General features: G+C 40.0%; 2 protein-coding genes across 2 annotated transcripts; one reads left to right on the top strand and one right to left on the bottom strand.

Moving 5' to 3' along the window:
* The first annotated feature begins 686 nt into the window (after positions 1-686).
* On the top strand, positions 687-7650 carry LOC119477199 (proteasome subunit alpha type-6). The gene is made up of 7 exons (XM_037751159.1): positions 687-884; positions 3278-3372; positions 4679-4760; positions 5500-5655; positions 5759-5937; positions 6093-6187; positions 7441-7650. Exons 1-7 carry the CDS (start codon positions 809-811, stop codon positions 7496-7498), a joined length of 741 nt encoding a protein of 246 aa, XP_037607087.1. The 5' UTR covers positions 687-808; the 3' UTR covers positions 7499-7650.
* Positions 7651-8982: 1332 nt separating this feature from the next.
* Positions 8983-11529, bottom strand: nfkbiaa (nuclear factor of kappa light polypeptide gene enhancer in B-cells inhibitor, alpha a). Its single transcript, XM_037751158.1, has 5 exons — positions 11213-11529; positions 10596-10701; positions 9899-10195; positions 9534-9794; positions 8983-9420 (listed from the first exon to the last, which is right to left on the bottom strand). Exons 1-5 carry the CDS (start codon positions 11455-11457, stop codon positions 9391-9393), a joined length of 939 nt encoding a protein of 312 aa, XP_037607086.1. The 5' UTR covers positions 11458-11529; the 3' UTR covers positions 8983-9390.
* Positions 11530-19247: the final 7718 nt, after the last annotated feature.

Here is a 19247-nt window from a genome sequence, read left to right as displayed (position 1 = left end):
TAGATAGTAACTGTATTGATCCCGAGGGAAATTCAAGTTTCCAGCATCACAGTTCCATAGTGCAAAACATGTTAGTAAAAAGGCAGTAAAAAAGTTAGTAGTGCAAAGTACAAAGTACAAAAAAATATACCAGATATAAAAATACAAGGAGATGAAGAAAACTGTTAAAACTGAATATAGTGCAGGGTAACAGCTGTGATACACCACTATTAAAAGTGAATATAGTGCAGAAGAGACTGTTAAAAAGTGAATATAGTGCAGAAGAGACTGTTAAAAAGTGATTATAGTGCAGAAGAGACTGTTAAAAATGTGTATAGTGCAGGGTAACTCCAGTAGCTTAGTCTATGAGCTAAGTGCACTGTGTGCATTATTATCTGTCCTGCAGACCGTCCTCCTTTGTCCCCCCCCCCCCCCCCCCCCCACCCCCTCCCTCCCTAGAGAGGTGTGCCAAAACGGAGCGTTTCAGACAGAGGGTAAATACAGGCATATTCAGGCCGACAGTATGAGGAAAATAAAGTGTTTTTTTAAACATTACAGCATGTAAACATGTTCTAGTAGAAACACAAAATACAGTATGAACATGAAAATGAGCATCATATGGGACCTTTAAGATATTTTCTGAAGATACAACATGTGAATAGCCTTATTATGTCACCATGGAAACGAAGCAGGCCTCTGACACCGGATGTAGTTCAGGATCTCATCAGCTCAATTTCCGGGTTAAAAAAAAAACATTGTGCATGAAGTCTAATCATCTGCTTGCTAATTCATCTTGGACGAACTTCTCGGCCAATTTAACCTGGTAAAAATGTCCCGGGGCTCCAGCGCAGGCTTTGACCGACACATCACCATCTTCTCTCCTGAAGGAAGGCTCTACCAAGTCGGTCAGTATGATGGTCTGTTCTCACTGAAGCCGGCTCGCAGCTAGCAGGCTAAACGCTCTGTCATGGTTCGTCCAGCTCGGCTTCTAGCTCATATAACACCCCGACAAAGCGAAAGTAGTGTCATATAAAACCCTTTATATCTGTACTAGTTGTTATTTGACGTCTACTTAGCTTCAGACTTCAGATAAAACAAACAGCGCGACTCACAGTAGCTAGTGCATGCTAGTTAGCATGTTTAGCATTGCAGTCAAGCGAGCTGATTCATTGAGTGTCAACTTGTTATTGAGTGAAATGTTACTGTTTCTTTTGATTAAACTACCTTAATCATGGGAGCATTTTGTCTCAATTACATCATGTGTTTTTTATTATATGGCTATGGTTGGTTGGAGTTAAAGGAAAAATCCCAAATATTGAGCTAGCACATTGCTGTTACAGATTGCAGCTTAGTTTTAGTTCCTGACATTGATCCTGTCTTTTAAGATGAACTGGACTGTTGTTGGTGTCATCTGATCATCAACAATCAGGAGACAAAATCCTGAAATAACTAAACAAATCCTTGTAAATGTACTGTCATACTGTGCAGCCATAAATCCTAAATAACTCATTTGGATACAACATCTTCAGCAAACCTCAGTCAGTGATTTAATGTCAAGCTGGCCAACCACATGCCACATGATAACAGTCTTCTGATTGTTGCTTCAGTTTTCCTGCTGAGGGGAAACAGCTGTCTGTGTTTACTTTGTACATATTGACTTGGCCTGGGTCCGTATTGAAATGTGGAATGGTCTATCTTAGCAAAATGCATTACAAAACAAAAGCAAGAACTTAAATAATGTTTTAAGTTAAACCAGTTAATGTTATAGTAAAATACTTAAAGGTGTTAAATTTGAAATTCAGAGCGTTTCTATTGCCTCCACACGGCTCTCTCTTTTAAGATGAACTGGACTGTTGTTGGTGTCATCTGATCAACAACAATCAGGAGACAAAATCCTGAAAGAACTAAACAAATCTATGTGAATTTAATGCCATACTGTGCAGCCATACATCCTAAATAACTCATTTGGATACAACATCTTCAGCAAAACTCAGTCAATGATTTAATATCAAGCTGGCCCAACCACCTGATAACAGTTCTACAGTTTACAGTTTAGTTTTAATTCGTGACATTGATCCTATCTTTTAAGATGAACTGGACTGTTGCTTGGTGTCATCTGATCGACAACAATCAGGAGACAAATGTTTGTAAATGTACTACCATACTGTGCAGCCATAAATCCTAAATATTTACCACTCATTTGGATACAACATCTTCAGCAAAACTCAGTCAATGATTTAATGTCAAGCTGGCCAACCACATGATAACAGTCTTCCGATTGTTGCTTCAGTTTTCCTGCTGAGGGGAAACAGCTGTCTGTGTTTACTTTGTACATATTGACTTGGCCTGGGTCCACATTCAAATGTGGAATGGTCTATCTTAGCAAAATGCATTACAAAACAAAAGCAAGAACTTAAATCATGTTTTAAGTTAAACCAGTTAATGTTATAGTAAAATACTTAAAGGTGCTAAATTTGAAATTCAGAGCGTTTCTATTGCCTCGACATGGCTCTCTCTTTTAAGATGAACTGGACTGTTGTTGGTGTCATCTGATCAACAACAATCAGGCAGACAAATCCTGAAATAACTAAACAAATCTTTGTAAATGTACTGCCATACTGTGCAGCCATAGTCCTTCCTTCCTGCAGCTGTCAGACTCCACAACCAGCACTGCTCCGAGTAGACCACTTACACACCAAAAACTGACAATAACCTGATATTTTCAGGTGGAATTTCTTTCATTCATTCATTCATTCATTCATTCATTCATTCATTCATTCTCACTGTGCAATTTTGTTAGTAGTCTGTTTATTGTCAATAGTGTATATACTGCTCCTATTTTTATACTTCCTTCTATTTAAATGGTTCATATTTTGTTACACTTTGTTTAGCTCTTGTTTTTACTGTGTTAGCTGATGCATCTTGTTTTTTGCACTATCCCCTTTGCTGCTGTACACTGCAAATTTCCCCACTGCAGGACTAATAAAGGAATATCTTCTTATCTTAAATCCTAAATAAGTACCACTCATTTGGATACAACATCTTCAGAAAAAACTCAGTCAATGATTTAATGTCAAGCTGGCCAACCACATGACACCTGATAACAGTCTTATGATTGTTGCTTCAGTTTTCCTGCAGAGGGGAAACAGCTGTCTGTGTTTACTTTGACCATATTGACTCTACTGTTCAAAATCATTGAATGCTGTGCTCATTTTTTGTATTATTCCTTTGCATGCATTGCTGGTGTCAGATGAATGTGTAAACTTAAAGACTTCCTTTCTGTCTTGCTTATTTGCAGAATATGCTTTCAAGGCCATAAACCAAGGCGGACTCACATCAGTAGCAGTCAGGGGGAAGGACTGTGCAATTGTTGTAACACAGAAAAAAGTACCGGTGAGTTTATATCAACTTGATATGGTTCATTCATTTGTTAGTGAGTAAATGTACGACCTGTGTCCATATTCAATTTGGAATGGTCTATATCAGCAAAATGCATTACAAAATAAAAGCAAGAACTTCAATTATTTTTTAAGTTAAACCAGTTAATGTTATAGTAAAATACTTAAAGGTGCTAAATTTGAAATTCAGAGCGTTTCTAGTGCCTCCACAAGGCTCTCAACATGGAGACGACTGAGCCTGTGGCTTGCAGCTAACGGTGCTAACAGCGCAAACAATGGCAACGGTGCTAACAGAGCTAACAGTGCACCATTACCACGCTGGCGTACACCTGTGGTGTGCGGAGTAGGCGGAGTCTGCATACCATTTTAAAAGGCGTATCAGCCGGCACATATGCCAGATGCCCTGCTCAATTCAAGCAGTGAAAGTGGTGTGTACGCCTACCTTGATCACATGGCTGATAGAAACACACAACGCCGCTCATCATCACATCTCGCTGGATTTGTGCCCCAGAGCCCATCCAGTGGTTACCTGAAGAGGAACTGGGGGGTGGGCGCTGCAACAACAACAATGTCGGTCGAGAGGGAGTTACCAGCTGTAATCGCTGTATGAAAGCAGTGCAGAGCGGCAGCCGTGAGCTAGCCAGTGGGGCACAACAGAGAGACTTGCATGCACTAAAAGGCACGCGCGGCTGTCTCGGCTATGTCAATAGAGCGTGGAAAAACTCTGATTACAACACACACAGAGGGAGAGCGACTTCATTCTCTGCTCAGGTAGACATTACTCCTCTATATCTTTACATAGCTAATAGGTTTGCCACGGTAGTCGGTGTTACCGGTGTCACACCGTTTACATTACCTACCCACCGCCCCCACCGTTGTTTTGCATTTTTACAGAAACAAAACCCATTTAGTTCGTTTTGCTTTATTAGCGCCGTGTTATCAATGGGTAGTCGGACGACGAACGCTACAAACTGAAAGTGAAAGTGTCCACTCCGTATGGAGTCTCAGCTCAGAGCAGCAGGTGTCATATTTCACACACACACGGGATGAGAGAGAATTGACAGACAAGATGATGGCGGAGGATTTGGTGTCAAAGCGAAAAGCAAAAGCGCCTATTTGGCAATATTTCAGATTTGATAGTATAGAGCACCTTTTTAAATTATTTATTTAGTTTGTTTTCATCTACGTAGTTTTGTATTGGCGGGCAACGTAATTGCATTTATAACTCTTGAATACCCAAGGCACCTATTCACCGCCAACGCTCATTCATTTTCTCTTAAACCCTTTCTTCCTTGAAACAGGACAAGCTTCTGGATGCCGGCACAGTGACCCACCTTTTCAGAATAACAGATCATATTGGATGCGTAATGTCTGGGATGACAGGTAAGAAAAAGACTCGCAGGAGACCCATTATAATGTTTTAAAAAGGGACAAAACAAGAGATTACAGTTTGCAGTCTGTTATTAATCATTAAGGGTTATTGTTTTCAGATTTTATAAAAAACAGTCCAAGAATTGTTTTGCTTATTTTAAATTGGAAAAAAAAGGATTTAAAAAAAATATGCAACAACCTGGGAGATTTGTAAAATTATTTTTTTCAGCAAAAACACTCTGTAGTTAATGTGTTTCTTTCTTGCATTGGGTGCATATTCACCAGCGTGTTGGCACTTTCTTCAAATTTTTCGGTTCCCTTTCTATTACCTGAAGCCTTTTTTGAGTGTTGCTCACTGTAAACTTTCCAAAGTTGTAAACTGTGGTGGTCAGCATTTTCTTTTAGCAGGAAATGCAGTAGTTTTTCAGTACATGGGAACAAAAAAAATCTGTGAAAGCCAGTTAAAACCCAAATACCTTCTCAAAAAAACCCAAGTATTTTCAGTTAAAATTGAAAGTGATGCGTCTTATGGATCATTTGACGTCTCTGTTCTTCTCAGTGACAGCATGTATTGTAACTGATGGTTCCTCTTTCCAAACAACTGTTATTTTTGCAATGAGAACAGCTTTCTGTGGATATCTTGTAAACGTTGCATTAGAGATTAGAAATTCCAACATGACTGTGTGACAGTTAAATGGGTTTTTGAACAAATCACCCATGTTTTCCTCCTTCTCACCCTCATCTCCTCTAGCTGACAGCAGGTCCCAAGTCCAGCGAGCTCGCTACGAGGCAGCCAACTGGCAGTACAAGTACGGTTATGAGATTCCGGTGGACATGCTGTGTAAGAGACTCGCTGACATCTCGCAAGTCTACACGCAGAACGCTGAGATGCGACCACTGGGCTGCTGTACGTATATTTATTGATTTACAGTCTGGTCAGGTTTTTTTTCTCATGACAGTAAAGTTGTGTTGTAATGTCACAGTCCTCTCCGCTTGCTGTCGACCTGCAGGTATGATCATGATCGGCATAGACGAGGAGCACGGCGCCCAGGTATACAAATGCGACCCAGCGGGCTACTACTGCGGCTTCAAGGCCACCGCTGCTGGAGTGAAGCAGACAGAAGCCACTAGCTTCCTGGAGAAGAAAGTGAAAAAGAAACTGGACTGGACCTTTGCACAAACTATCGAGGTACAAAAAAAACTGTCTTTACACGGATGTAGCACTGGTTGATAAGGGAGGAAAACAAATGTGAAAGTAACCTTAAAGGTGGTTTCCAGTTGTGTGACGTCTAGTTAGACATATCATAAACACAATCTTAATCTCTTATGTTTTCTCCCCTTCAGACGGCAATCTCTTGTCTGTCAACCGTCCTCTCCATTGACTTCAAGCCCTCTGAGCTGGAGGTCGGCGTTGTCACAATGCAGGACCCCAAGTTCAGGTAAAAGATCGACGATACATTGTGATTTGGAAAATTGTTCCCATTGTATGATGAAAATAGCAGAAAGATATATTTTTTTTAAATTTTAGATAGTAACAGGTTAAGAAGTGTGTGCTCATTTGTAAATAATAGTAATAATCCACAATTAAAAGCCAGTACTCTATTCAATTATGGAGCCGTGCAACACTGTCCTGCAAATATTACAGAATAAAAGCCTTGTGTTAACAAATTAAGGAATTCTCTCCACTGAAAGAAATGCTAAAGTGCTTTTATTTTGAAATGAAAGCAGGAAGTGTTGAGTTAAATATAAATCTTTACGTTTTTCACGTCTGTGACATATTCTACAGTTGTCCAGACATTGAAACTGTAGTAATCTTGCTGGTTTAATGTCAATATATGGTAATAAGAACATTTTCACTGTCTGTTGTTGCTGTGAACCGCAGTAAAAATAGGCGAGACCTCAAATCTCTAGAAGAGACGCAGCTGACTTGCGGCCGAGCCGCGCGCGAGCCGTTCCCTAACGTTCCCGATCCGTTAGTCTGAAAGCCAGGGTAAAGCTATTGGTATCATATGAAACTAGAAATTGGTACCAACGATGTCATGTTAGCTTGTCGGGAATAAAGCTAAATAACGCTCCAAAGTTACACAAAACTTTGGCGAGGAAAAACTGTCATGGCCATTTTCAAAGGGCTCCCTTGACCTCTGACCTCAAGATATGTGAATGAAAACTCTGAGATGAACAGAGTGAAAACTGTATCTTATTAGATAAAACCGATGTTGACAAACTGCATAATTTGCAGTTGAAAAAAGGTAATGTATCGCAATATATCTTTTCGCAACACGCAGCATATTGCAAAATGTTTAAAATCCCAATAAGATCGTATGGCGATAAGATTGTATCGTGGGGCCTCTGGTGATTTCCACCCTTACTAATGACACTGAAACTCATTCTCACTCTAATATGTCAGGGTTAGTGCTGCAACTAACGATTATTTTCATCATCAATTAATCTGCCGCTTATTTTCTCGATTAATTAATGACTTGTTCAGTCTATAAAATGTCAGAAAAACAGTAAAAATACCAATTACAGTTTCCCACAACATAATGAGATGCACTCAAATTGCTCCTTTTATTCAACATACAGTCTCAATAATCCAGTTACTATCATACATGGCAAAAAGAAAAGCATGAAATGACCTTCATTTCTGTCAGTCAAGGAAGCCATTTACATGTTGGATGTCTTCTCTCTGCAGGATTCTGACAGAGACGGAACTGGATGTCCATCTGGTAGCCCTGGCAGAGCGGGACTGAGCGAGCAGAGAGACGCGCGTCACCTGTTGGAATAGCTTAGAGCATGATGGGATATGCAGTTCCCAGATGGAGGCTGGTGTTATCTTTGTTTGCTGTACATTTACCCCCCACTGTTTCATTCAACAATAAAAAAAGTTTTTCGAGTAAAATAACCTTTGTCTTTATACCTTTTTTTTTGTGAAGATTAATGATATTTTTTTGCACATGGTGTTCCTAAATCTACACTATATGAATATGCATGTAGGCTGGTAGTGTAAACAGAGGACTCTGTTTTCATGTGTCGGTTGAGTTTAGCAGCAGGGGAAAACGTTTATGGAAACATGAGCGTGTGCAGAGAGCTCTACCTCGGAGCTTCCTGTTGTGGCTCCGGAGTCACATGACACGCCGAGGTGCTGCGGAGAGCTTATTTTACTACGCAGACCTGATTTGACCTCATTTTCTCAACATTTTAGATTTTTTTTTTACGCACATGTAGCATGTCAGAAATAGATTTGCTTTGACTCGCCGGATGTATTGTACAAGTAGTTTCTCTTTTGCAGAGTGGAAATTTGTTCCCCTTGATATTTCAGACATATGGCCTCTGGAGTGTGTGTCATGGGGGGGAAAACAGTGGTTAAGGCTCAGTGTTTCATTTATATGATCAGAAATGATCATCAGTTAGACCATTTCCCATCAGTCTTGCCCCCTAAACTTCTGTCTCTGCAGCTACAGAATCAGAAATCCAGCTAAAAATCCTAAAAATTCCATCATGAATGCAGTAAAAATCTTTAGGACCTTCTGCTTAGATTAATATCTCTTATGTAATTTCCACTGTCCTCAAGACTTAACAACTTTAACCCTGAAAAATCCCCCAGCAGTCCATGTTTACAACTATATGAGGACAATTACAGGCTAGATACGGTACACACTGCTATTAAACCTAATCACTCAGGGACATTTTTTTAAGTGTTGGCTCCAGGTTTACTTCATACTGGGAATTAAAAGTGAATTGCTGATTATTTCTTCTCCGAAAAGTTCCCGACTACTATGCACAAATCTATCGGCAGATGGGGAAATCTTGTACTTCCCAGACTCCTGCAAAGCTTCCTGGTCAGTGTGACACAGCAGTTAGACTTTAACAACTATCTCTGGCACATTTCCAATCTTGGTAAAATACACTTCCTCCTCAAAAAAAAAAGTTCCTCGGTATTTCTAGTGAATGCCAGTTCCTAGCTGGTAGCGCCAGGGCAGGACGGAATATTGAAGTACATTATGTTCCTCTTATGCCGCCCAGGGACTTTCAACGCGGTGACTCAGAGACCCGTGTGACCTCGCCCCAACAAGGAAATCCCAGACTGTTCCAAGTGTGATCGTTTATGTCTGTGTGTCTTTCACAAGTCTGGGCGATGACTCTCTTCCTCGTCACTTTTTTTGTGAGAAATGATGCTTTTGTTTTACAATGTGGAAAGGTCGTGAAACATAAAAAAAATTACCAGTCAGAGCGGTTTTATATTTATAAACTTCTTTTTATTCTGAACAATTTTTTGTTAATATAGTGTTTAAATTCACACAACATTATGTACAGGTACAAAAAATAATATCTCTGTATTTACAATATATTACACACGTCTGGTATATACACATCAATATATATTTATACAGTATATAGAAGGACTATATGGAGGTCGTGGTCTTGTGGTATTTCGGTGCAGATCGTTCTGTCATCCGGACCGGGCTTGACCAGACTTGGACGCCGTCTTCATCTGTGTACTTGTGATCCCTGGACCAGCACCTGTGGACCTGGACCTGGACGGGGGACTTGTGTGTCCCGCGTCGTGGGGGGGGGCCGTGGCTGGGCAACCCAGTAGCAGCTTCACTGTCGTTCACACCACCGGTAGAGGGGTTGCTTCCGTTTACTTTCCAAACTTTATGTCATCGTACAACTGTAGGAAAGAAAATAAGAAGACGTTAGGAACCCATACTTTAAAGATTATATGAGATCTTCAGGTGATATCTTCGGTTAATATTTTTCTATGGAGAGGACTCAAAAACTAACCTCATCTTCCGACGAGTCCAGATCCTCCATATCGCTCTCATCCGACTCGCTTTCGGGCAGCTCCCTCAGCTCCTGCGCCGTCTTCTCGTACAGCTGGCAGCGGATCTCTTCGTTCTGGCGGCCGTACGTGAGGTGGTACGCCGTGAAGCCGCCGTAGTTCGAGCAGTTGACGTCGGCGCCGAGTTCTAGGAGGCGGCGCACTAAGGCGGCGTTCTGGAGATCCACGGCGAGGTGGAGTGATGTTCGCCCGCTGCACTGTTCCTGTGAGCAAAAACAATGTAAAGAAACACCGTTAGCTTCCTGCTGTTTTCCTTTTAGACATCATGATGCAAAACTGGCTGCAGATTTCAGTTCACGACGCTTACCTGTGCATTGATGTCAGCGCCCAGCCGAACAAGGCTCTCGACCAACGAAATGTAGCCGTTGATGGATGCCAAGTGGAGACAGTTGTGTCCACTGTAGTTGGGGAAGGTCACCATGGAGGTGATGTGGCGCTGGGAGTTCTGGGTGATGACGCCGAAGCAGGCGAGGGAGCCCCTCTTGCAGGCGATGTGGAGCGCCGTGTTGCCGCTGTCGTCGGCCAGACGCGGGTCGCCACCGGCCTTCAGGAGCCGTTCCACCAACTGGGGCTGCTCTGTGATCACCGCCAGGTGGAGGGCAGTCTGGAGGGAGGACAAAAATTATAAGATATATTTAATATTTTATCTTGACTTTTTAAAGGGAATTTGTGTGGAAATATTTAATTATTATCTTGACTTTTTAAAGGGAATTTGTGTGGAAATATTTAATTAGTATCTTGACTTTTTAAAGGGAATTTGTGTGGAAATATTTAATTAGTATCTTGACTTTTTAAAGGGAATTTGTGTGGAAATATTTAATTAGTATCTTGACTTTTTAAAGGGAATTTGTGTGGAAATATTTAATTATTATCTTGACTTTTTAAAGGGAATTTGTGTGGAAATATTTAATTATTATCTTGACTTTTTAAAGGGAATTTGTGTGCACAATAAGGAAGGTTTGGGTTTGTATTCAGCTCATTTGGGTTTTGAGTTTTGTTATTACCTGTCTCTGGTGGTTCTGTGCGTTGAGGAAGGGGTGATTGTGTGAAAGTTTGATCATCTGGAAGGCATGTTCTGTGGCTTCGTGAATGATGGCCAAGTGAAGAAGCCTGTGGGGGAGAACAAGAGAGAGAAAGGTCAGTTAAAATAGTGCTTTTACGCATGGAGGAAGTGGTTCCAGCCAGATGAGAAAGAACAAAGCCCCGAGCAGTGGAGCGTTTCGCAAGAGCGGAGTTTTGTCGGGTTATTTCCACCAGTTGTGGCTTGACACATCTGATGCTTTATCAGTTCCTGGCAGAAGGCCAGGGACTTTCCTGAACGCGCAGAGCAGAGCGCACTTTAGCACCGCCCAGACTGCGCTCTCAGCCAAAGCACACACACACACACACACACGCACTTTTGCTGCACACACACACTTTTAAAGGCCTCTTTTTTTTTTTTTTTCATGCAACTTTCGACATTTTCATGCGTAATTTTGCAGCTTTTTTATATGTTTTCAATGCATTGGATTCCAAGTTTGGATGCTGCGTTCAAGTGCGTATTTTACGCACAAGGAAAGAAAATGTGCATAAACTGCATGATTATTAATAATTTACACAAAAAAACTCAAATTCAACTTACGTGTCACCATCCTCCGTGACCGCAGCTCTCCAAGGCTCGTATTCCTGTGTCCTGATGTCTTCGCTGCTCGCGTTCACGTTCATGTCCTCAAAGTCGCTCACCAGCTCGTCCTCCTTCAGGGAGTCCAGGCCGCTGTCGATGCGGTCCTCCTGGCAAGGCCACATTTTCCCGTTTTTGTTGTTGGGCTCCATGCTGTCCAAGTTGTAATCCATTTGGTTGTGGTTAGATACTCTGTGCACGTCCATTGTTGACTGTCAGTAAAGTAGCTCCGTGTCCGTTGTCTCTCTCCAAAGGTCTGGTCAGAGTAGTGAGGTTGAGAGGAGGCGCACTGGGTTTTGTGCGCTCGGCTGGGCGGAGCTTCAGCGGGGAATTCCAATTGACTTATCTTAGAAAAAGCAAAGGGAAAGAACATAGGGCTTGTGCTTTTGTGAGAAAAATCCCCCCCCTAAATGAGACTCAGAATGAAAACCCGTAGTTTCCTATTAGACACCTATTTTCACCTGTGATGTAGGTTTAGGGGACATGTCATTATTTATGTCAATGAATGAGACACCATGGACATGAATGAAAGAGAGAGACAGCACCGAACTGGCTCTGGAAGAATTCCCTTTCTGCACTGGGGAAATTATCTATTTCAAGTAGCATTAATTATCTATTTCAAGTAGCATTAATTATATATATATATATATATATTTAAATATAAATATTATATATATAAATATATATATATATATATATATATAATATATATATATATATATATATAAAGCTAGTAAATGGAAAAAAAGCTAGTAAATGAAAATATATATATATATTTTTTTTTCCATTCACTTGCTTTTGGCCTGATTGGCTAAATTTGAAATCAGTTTTAAAATCCAAGTTTTCAATATGAAGTTCAATTCATAATTTCATAACTGAAGATAGCCCACACCTACACTAATAACCACACTGTGTTATCATATCATATAACTGCTCTATGGCTGTCATAACCATACAATAGATAAAGCTCATTTTACTTGCAAATCGCATTCATATTGACATTCGGTTCAGTCCCCAACATATGTAGAATAATTACCACAACATGTGAGGAATGCATTTTATTTCACTAAAGTGGCGTGTTGATCAGACTTGTGCTGTTTCTTTACTAAAGTGGAATTTGCAGCATTACTTGTATTCCACTTACAGTTTGGGCTAAGGGGTTGGAAAAAGACTATAGAGACTATGGGTAAAACCACATTTATATGTATTTCTGCATGTAACTGTGTATTTTTTGTATTTTGTTTTTAAGATTTGCATTCTCTGTCACCATCAAATACTTTTAAAATCTCAAAAGAGCTGAGAAGCTTCTTAATATTTCCATTATTGTGATCAGACCTGTCAAACAAGTCTTTTGCGCTAAGGCGTATTATGTTCTAAAAACAAATACATTTTTTTATCACCTGCTTATGGGATTTGCATGAGTGAAAATAGTGCATGTAGTGTAAAAACTAGGGCTGTCAATCGATCAAAATATTTAATTGCGATTAATCACATGATTGTTCATAGTTAATTGCGATTAATCGCAAATTAATCACACACACATCACACATTTATCTGTGTGCTGTCTTAACTATGACTTGCACCAAACTGCATGTGAGTATCATAAAGTGGTCTGTAAAGGGGAGACTCGTGGGTACCCATAGAACCCATTTACATTCACATATCTCGAGGTCAGAGGTCAAGGGACCCCTTTGAAAATGGCCATGCCAGTTTTTCCTCGCCAAAATTCAGCGTAAGTTTACAGCGTTATTTAACCTACTTCTCGACAAGCCAGTATAACATGGTTAAATTTCCATTATTGTGATCAGACCTGCCAAACAAGTCCTTTTACGCTAAGGCATATTACGTTCTAAAGAAATCTGGGTTTTTTTGTGACCTGCATATTAATGAGATTTGCATGAGTGAAAATAGTGCATGTAGTGTAAAAACACAACAAAAAAATCAGCCCAGCACATTCAGGGGTCAGACAAAAGAGGATTTCCACACTTGTGTCTGTACACGGTTGCATTACAAACATACACAGAGTGCAGAGGAGGGGGGGGAAGATTCTAAAGTTTCCTTGTGGAGACTACCATTGTGAAACCAACACTGTGTTTTCCACAATAGGATGTTCTGGACTTAACCGTCTAGCGTTGCACATGCTTAATAACGCAACCCCGGAGGTGAAACCCTGCACAAATTAGCTTTGTTCCTGGAAAACACTGTGTTTAATGGTGCAGAAAATGTCTGACTTTTGGTAGGAATTTTGAATATTTTCCTTCCGTCTTTTGTTTACCAATGTTTTGCATTTGTCCCATAGTTGCTTTGTGGCAAGTCATAAAGAGGAAATTCCTTTCTGTTCCACAACATGGTAGCAAAGTGCGTGACAGAGCTACCTGTCTGTGCTCCCCTGACATTTAACACAAAAATTCCAGGATCGCTTCTGTTAACATTGTGAAAGGTAGGCTTGGTGAAAACATAGCAACGGTATCCAAGGGCAGTGAAGCGTTCACACCTCTATGAGGTGCAGCCACACACATGCACTCCCAGCAGGGCTCTGATGTCATGTGATGTCATCTAAAGTAGCCTGCTTTCTCTGTCTGAGTATCTGTGCGTGCGTCATGTCAGACAAATGTCGCTCGTACAGGCAGCCATCATCTCAAGGTGTCCCTCTTGAATGCCACACATTCCTTAATCTCTGCCAAGTGTCACGATGAGGCATATCGGGACAAACTGTTCTTGCAGCCCTGTGGTTTTTTTCTCTCACTGCCAAGATTGCGTGCTTGTTGTGTGTATATATGGTCAAATATTTAACCCACATGGGAAATACTGGGACTTCCACATTACATCCTTGAGAGTTTTTTTTTTTTTGTTGTTTTGAAAAGCTGTGCAAGTGTTCTTGTCTCCACTTGCCTTGTGTTTACCACTGGTTGCCATGGACACCAACCACTGAGAACGCACTGACGCCAGTTCAGTGTCAAGTGCCGTACATTGCCCTCTGTCTGTGTGTTGGAAAAGCACCGATTATCTGAGTCAGTGAAGTGCCTCAGGGGATTATTACACCCTGTTGGTGAAGTGCTGAAGTCACGAAACTCCCTTTTTCTCGATTGACCAACTAACACCAACCTGCTACACTGCCAGTTTATTAGGTACAACAAAACTAAGATTAATGAAGTCTAATACCACAGCTCTGTAATAAATCCTACCATCATGAGGGTTATAATGTTCAGTTTTTGTTGAAACGGTTTAGTGTTGATCACTTTGGAGCCTGTAGTTTGTGTTGCTGTTCAATTGTGTATAGCGGTGCTCCTACGTCTACCCTCATTGATATAAATGGTGGACAAAATATTATCATAGCACCCCTCAGCATAATGCAATGCAATTTGTCAGCAGCGCCAACTGTATGGAGGAGGACGGAGGAAAAATGAAGGAATAAATAAATGACATATATAAATAAATATGTCATTAAATGTAGCAAAAAAATATTAAAAACAAAATGTAGCCATTAATTAATTGATGAAATGTGACATAAACTGATATTTCTGTTTTAATTTGCTTCTTCATATATTTATTTTTGTATAATTCCCTTATATATATTTACTCTTCTCTTTATTTTTCCCTTTATTTTATTTTTATTTTTATTTTTTTTAAATGTGTTTATTTATTATTTAATTCATTTATCATTTATTATTTTATTATTTATTTATTTATTTTATTTTTTTTTTTTTACCTGCATGTATTTATTTATGTATTTTTGCATTTATTTATCTATTTATGCAAGATTTTCCCTTTGCATTTCACCCCTTATTTATTTCCCCAAACTTATTTATTTCTGTATTCTTTTTTTTATACATTTCTTTATACATTTCTGTATGCATTTCTGCCTCGTTAAGCAAATGAGGGGGCTATCACTCAACGTGTGTCATGGGGTCAGAGTGCATAGATGGACTATATGCTAATCAGCTAGCTGCACTCCAGTCTTCATTCCCGGCTCCATACAGTTTTTTTATTTATTCATTCAGTTTTGATTTTGGCAGGTTCCGTCCTCCATGCAACTGCAGCCTCCAACCATTATTTGAATTAACACTTCTCTAAAAAACTGAACATTATAAGCATCTTGAAGGTATGGTTTATTATAGAGCTGTTGTATCAGACTGAATTAGTTACGTATACCAGGTTGGGTTATTTAGGTGTACCTAATAAACTGGCAACTGAATGAATAATCCAAACAAAATAAAACAAAAATAAAAATCTGCCATTAAGCCTTCTAAATATTGTAAATCAAATTTAGAGAAAAATTGCTAAATATAAATAAAGCCAATTAAAAAATCAACATTTTTGTTTGAAGGAAATATTTCACCATGATAAGCCTTAATCATTTTCCATACCTTCATTCCTGTAGTCATTTTACAGTAATAGGTACCAAACATTTGGTAGATGAAAGTGATGGATACCTAAATTAGGTAAGTAATTATTGGAAGATTTTTTTTTTTTTTAGTGATGACAGGTTAAAATACTGCTGATGAGGAAGTGGGGAGAAAGAGAAGGGGGAAAGTATTAGTATTAATACTGAAATTACATCATGGCTAATTTGTGAAACTGAAACAGTTGTCATTTCTGGAAAGCATCTACTATTTATTCTGAAGGGAATAGTTTGACATTTTGGGACGTATGCGTATTCGCTTTTGCCGAGAGTCAGATGAAAAGATCGATATGGTTGGCTATGTGTGGAGTTAGAGCTGGGAGACGATTATCTTAGTTAGCACACAAACAGGAAGCAGGGGAAAACAGCTGGCATGGCTCTGTCAAAAGTTAAAAGAAATATGCATACCAGCACCATATATCACATTATATTTATTTAGTTTAATTTGTACAGATAGAAATTAGATAGAACGTGTTAATTAGTACTCTTTAGGTGGTGTAGATATGCATATCAGCCCGTTCTCATTTGCAGGTCGTCATATACCAAAAACATTGTCACACCCCTCATCGTGTGATACCGACATACAAGGAACCCTTAAGCGTCTGTATGAGACACACCAGGCTTTCAAGTAACTAAAATGTAAACCCATCCGCGTCAATATTAAACGCTCAGGGAAAGTGCTGTGGTGGCTTAGTTTAAAGAGTGGAAAAAAAACACATAGGGACGTGGGGTGGGGAGGGGAGGTGGATGGGTCCAACAAATACAGGGCTTTCATCCAGGAGACCGCTGTTCATGTCCTGTGCGTTATGTTTCATTTTCACTTTACAAACATAGTGATTTTAAGCCAAATCATTATGTTATTTCCTAAACCTAACTAAGTGGTTTTGTTGCCTAATCCTAAGCAAGTGTTTTTGTTTAATTCACAACATTAAGCACGTGTTTACTGCGACTGGAAAGTGACACCAAGGGGTCTTGGCAAAGCGTCAGTATGTGACGGTTTGGGAGGAAAACCATGTAGGCTATATAAGAAATGGACGTAGTCACTGTGACGTCACCCATTGGTTTTTGGACTGCCGTTTTGAAGCCTCGAGTTCAGAATTTTGGCCGTCGCCATCTTGGCATTTTGCAACCAGAAGTGACACGAGAGGGTGGAGCTAAGTACAACCCAATGCTAAATAAGACACTTTTATGTGATCAAAATGTTACAGTCAACTTTCATGAACTGAAAACACACTGTGAAAGGTTTAAAGTTCGAAAACATAGACAACTCCAAGACCGGACAACGTGGTAGTGACCTGTCAATCACAAGGTAGCCACGCCCTAAAGCATACTTATGGTCTATTTTACTCTAAATAGGACCATAATTTACTAAATGATTACTTGAAACTAGTGATTGAGACCATAAACGGATGTTTACGATGTTTACTGAGGTGATAAATCAAGTGACTTCTATACAATCAGATTTCTTTTTGCAACCAGAGGAGTCGCCCCCTGCTGGCTATTAGATAGAATGCAAGTTTAAGGCACTTCCACACAGGCTTCACTTTTCAGAACCGGAGGTTGCCCACTGATGAGAATGTGTTGCAAGAGGTCTGATAAAGCGTCAGTATGTGACTAGTTGGGATGAGAACATGTTGGGTATACTGCTAACGTTTGAAGAGAGCCACGCTAGCTGTTTCTGCCTGCTTCCAGTTTTTAAGCTTTGTTTAAGCTAATAGACTCCTGCCTCTAATTTCATGATTATCACACTGACACACCTGTGTCTCACTTGTATCTGTTTGTGTACAGATTAAACAAAAGTTATATAATGTGGTAACAAAACTTAAGAGTTGCTGGTAGCCTATGTGCATTTTTTGACTTCGCAGAGAGCCAGCTTACTCACTGGAGGGCCTTTAAAGCACGACATTACAAGGACATTACGCATGTCATGAGGACTCATTTTAGGCTTTCCACATGTCATTTGTATGCCGCTTTTCGTGAGCCATTTTTTGTGTTATTGTCACACAAGAAATCTATCCGCAGTTAGGTTTAGGCAACAAAACCACTCACTTAGGTTTAGGAAAAACATCATGGTTGAGCTTAGAATACGGAAACTAAGTAAAATACGGAAACCATGTAACATACAGAAAACACATCACAAATGTCACAAATGTAACAAACGTCACTAACATAACTTACAAAACAAAAAAACGGTGTCCTTAAAGTTGTGTGTTTGTTGGACCTATTCACCTTTCCACCCACCCTCATTAGCGGTCTTTCTCAAATTTGTATTCTATGTCACTAGCTCTCTGCGTAGCATATTCACGCGGATGCATTTACATTGCACTCAGTACAGACTACATGGCGAACAAATGACACGACAAAAGCAAGAGAGGCGTACTTATTGCACGTTTAATGCCTTGTGCGTCATCGTGTCATTCATAGGCCTTTTCGTGTGAATGGGCTCAGCATACAGACATGAGAGTGATTCTATCTAACTCGTGGAAAGAAAGCATAAGCCTGATTGCCAAAATGTTGAACTATTTGTTTCCCTTACTTTCTTAATTTATTTTTCCTAGCACATATTTCAAAAAAGTCACGCGGTTTGAGACATACAGGCAGATGATGATTTCATTTTGAATCTGTCATTTATGCCAGTATATGGTCTGTATCAGCAATCTGCAGCTTGCTCAGCTGTCTAAAAATAGCCTCAGCTTCCCAGATGTGCGCATGTCATTCATGACAACTTCCCTTAGTGTTTCAGAAGGAAGCTATCACTCCATTGTTACAGTAATCACTCAATGGAACCTCAACCAGTCCATTTCTTGTGTGGGCTCGGTGACACAGCAGCTCTAACACCCAGAGTTACACAAACTACACCCACTTTATGTTTTCATAATGTGTGGCTCGGTGTAAAGAGGAGTATTTGAGTGTGACAGGTTCACGCATGGCTGTTTTCCATGGCTTGTATTAATTAAACGGGTAGGCATGCTCGCTGTTTAATGATATGAGTCAGGCTGTTTTCTTTGTCAGAGGGACTCCACCACAACCGTGCTATGTGAAAAGATACAGGTGGTTGTTATCTCATTTAATTACATGGTGTACACGCCTGTCATATAGATTTTAATAGAGTCGTGAGGAGAAGACATGAATGTAGATCATAGTGTGTGTGACCTTTATTCTGGTGACCTGATGCCATTATCTCATTCAATGGTAGACAAAGGACAAAATTACAAGGAAGGTCATCAATCCGGTGTTTCCCAGAACAAACAAAGACGCCGTTCACATAGGTTTCCATACCTGTAAATAGAACATTGTTATTTGCTTACGAGGCATGTGATGGTCATGAGATTTTTGTGTGGGGAAAATGGTGTTTCAGCATCTTTCTTTTTTTACTATAGCTTCTGAAAAAGTGATCTGAGGCTATTGAAACTTTCAACTTTCAAAGTGAGATCCTCCCCTTTGTTGCCACGGTTTCGCGCTGAATGTGCAAATGCATATTTTTTCGAGGAAGCGTGGGTGTTTTTCGGGGAAGGGGTAATACCTTTATATCCCTCCCCAGGTGCTCCCACGGTGATATACACACACACACACACACACACACACACATACACG

This window comes from Sebastes umbrosus, chromosome 18 (assembly GCF_015220745.1).
Source record: "Sebastes umbrosus isolate fSebUmb1 chromosome 18, fSebUmb1.pri, whole genome shotgun sequence".
NCBI lineage: Eukaryota > Metazoa > Chordata > Actinopteri > Perciformes > Sebastidae > Sebastes > Sebastes umbrosus.
The sequence above is the reverse complement of the archived record's forward strand: the minus strand, read 5'-3'. Positions and strand labels throughout refer to the sequence as shown.

Bases quoted from the DNA above. Each gene is read 5' to 3' on its own strand.
- nfkbiaa (XM_037751158.1), bottom strand. From the start codon at position 11,457: ATGGACGTGCACAGAGTATCTAACCACAACCAAATGGATTACAACTTG. The intron at 10,196-10,595 runs GTAATAACAAAA...TCCTCCCTCCAG, and splicing joins CACAGAACCACCAGAGACAG to ACTGCCCTCCACCTGGCGGT. The intron at 9,795-9,898 runs GTAAGCGTCGTG...TTTTGCTCACAG, and splicing joins GCGCTGACATCAATGCACAG to GAACAGTGCAGCGGGCGAAC.
- LOC119477199 (XM_037751159.1), top strand. From the start codon at position 809: ATGTCCCGGGGCTCCAGCGCAGGCTTTGACCGACACATCACCATCTTC. The intron at 4,761-5,499 runs GTAAGAAAAAGA...CATCTCCTCTAG, and splicing joins CGTAATGTCTGGGATGACAG to CTGACAGCAGGTCCCAAGTC. The intron at 5,656-5,758 runs GTACGTATATTT...GTCGACCTGCAG, and splicing joins GATGCGACCACTGGGCTGCT to GTATGATCATGATCGGCATA.